The following is a 1,678-nucleotide window of genomic DNA, read 5'->3' as shown; positions in this document are numbered from 1 at the left end:
GTTAAAATACAAATTACAAAATAACATAAAGATCAATGTTTGAAAAATAAACGACAAAATACTTGTATTTTGTATTTTAAAATACAGAAGTACATTAACCAGTAGCAGACCCCAACATCAACAACCCTCTCAGTAATGGTAACAGAAACAGTTGACTTGCTATGACTGTGATACAGGATGTTGTTGTTTATCTGCCTTTAGTTTAATGCACTGAAGTCACTCTGGATAAGAGTGTCTGATAAATGACTAAATGTATTAGTGAAAATGAACATACCATAACGAACAGCAATGTGCTGGGGCAATAAACTAAAACGTTCCCCCCTTCAGGGTCCCCAGGACCAGGACTAAAGGACACTGATCTACAGTATGGTACAGTAGCTTTCCCAGAAGCCTGGTTACAGTATGGTACAGTGGCTTTCCCAGAAGCCTGGTGCAGCTCTGGGTGGAGCTCTGGATCCACCTTCCATATCAATCCTAGTATCCCCAGACTCCCTGGGGGCGATGCCCTGATACATAATTACATTTTGCTCATGGGTGGAATAGCCCGCCTGTTCCAGGAAGTTACTCAATGAATGGCCACATATGATCATGAGCAACCCCCTGCTGATGCAATAGGTGTTGACCGGGTCGAAGCTCCTCAGGTCCTCGTGCTGGGTCACATAGACCTTATCCACTGTCATGTCTGGACGCATACTGATGATGAGACGGTCCATGTTGCTGGTATCTATGTTACCAGTGTTGTACTTCCTGACATATTTAGGCAATGATTTAGATGTTTGGAGGTGGAGGTTGCCCACCTCATAGAATGGGTAGCCATCATAAGGAAGCAGCCTCTTGCAGACATTGTTTTCACACTCACGCCTGTTCTGGAAGTGATGGAAACCAAAGTCTCCCTCTTTGGGGTCGGGATCTGCAACCATCTGGTTGTCATCGTTGAAGACGATGTAATCGTTGGCAAACCAGAAAAGGAGCTTGAGTCCGTGCCTCGGCCAGGGACGACCAAAACTAGAACCTCTCAGCTCCTTCATATTGTTCAATGTTCTGACCATGGTATCCCTGGGGGAGGGGGGGGGAGAGAGAGAGAGGGGGGGGGAGAAACAGACATAATTAAACAATACAGTTCATAGTGATAGACTTAAAACCTCTTGAAACTCTGGGGGCGGTATTTCATTTTTGGATAAAAAACGTTCCCGTTTTAAACGGGATATTTTGTCACGACAAGATGCTCGACTATGCATATAATTGACAGCTTTGGAAAGAAAACACTCTGACGTTTCCAAAACTGCAAAGATATTGTCTGTGAGTGCAACAGAACTGATGTTACAGGCGAAACCCAGATAAAAATCCAATCAGGAAGTGCCCCATATTTTGAAAGTGCTGCATGCCAATGACTCCTGTGAATGGGCTAGGAATGAGCTTACGTTTTCTACGTATTCCCCAATACAGCATTGTGATGTCTTTTTACACATTTCTGTTGAAGAATAGCCGTAAGGGACCACATTTAGCAAGTGGTCACATGATGGCTCCCGCAGAAAATCTCGCATAAAGTACAGAGGTAGCCATTATTCCAATCGCTTCTACTGAGAATTGTCCTGGTGGATATATTATCGAATAGATATGTGAAAAACACCTTGAGGATTTATTCTAAACAACGTTTGCCATGTTTCTGTCGATATTA

General features: G+C 43.4%; 1 protein-coding gene across 1 annotated transcript; it reads right to left on the bottom strand.

Annotated features, from left to right (window-relative positions):
* Positions 1 to 292: 292 nt before the first annotated feature.
* Positions 293 to 1,040, bottom strand: LOC139424101 (uncharacterized). The gene has a single exon (XM_071175797.1). It carries the CDS (start codon positions 1,026 to 1,028, stop codon positions 396 to 398), a length of 633 nt encoding a protein of 210 aa, XP_071031898.1. The 5' UTR covers positions 1,029 to 1,040; the 3' UTR covers positions 293 to 395.
* Between the last annotated feature and the right edge of the window lie 638 nt (positions 1,041 to 1,678).

The sequence above is a fragment of the Oncorhynchus clarkii genome, chromosome 13 (genome assembly GCF_045791955.1).
Source record: "Oncorhynchus clarkii lewisi isolate Uvic-CL-2024 chromosome 13, UVic_Ocla_1.0, whole genome shotgun sequence".
Classification (NCBI taxonomy): domain Eukaryota; kingdom Metazoa; phylum Chordata; class Actinopteri; order Salmoniformes; family Salmonidae; genus Oncorhynchus; species Oncorhynchus clarkii.
This window is presented reverse-complemented; position numbering and strand designations above follow the sequence as displayed.

Excerpts from the sequence above, each read along its gene's own strand:
- LOC139424101 (XM_071175797.1), bottom strand. The coding sequence starts at position 1,028 with ATGAAGGAGCTGAGAGGTTCTAGTTTTGGTCGTCCCTGGCCGAGGCAC.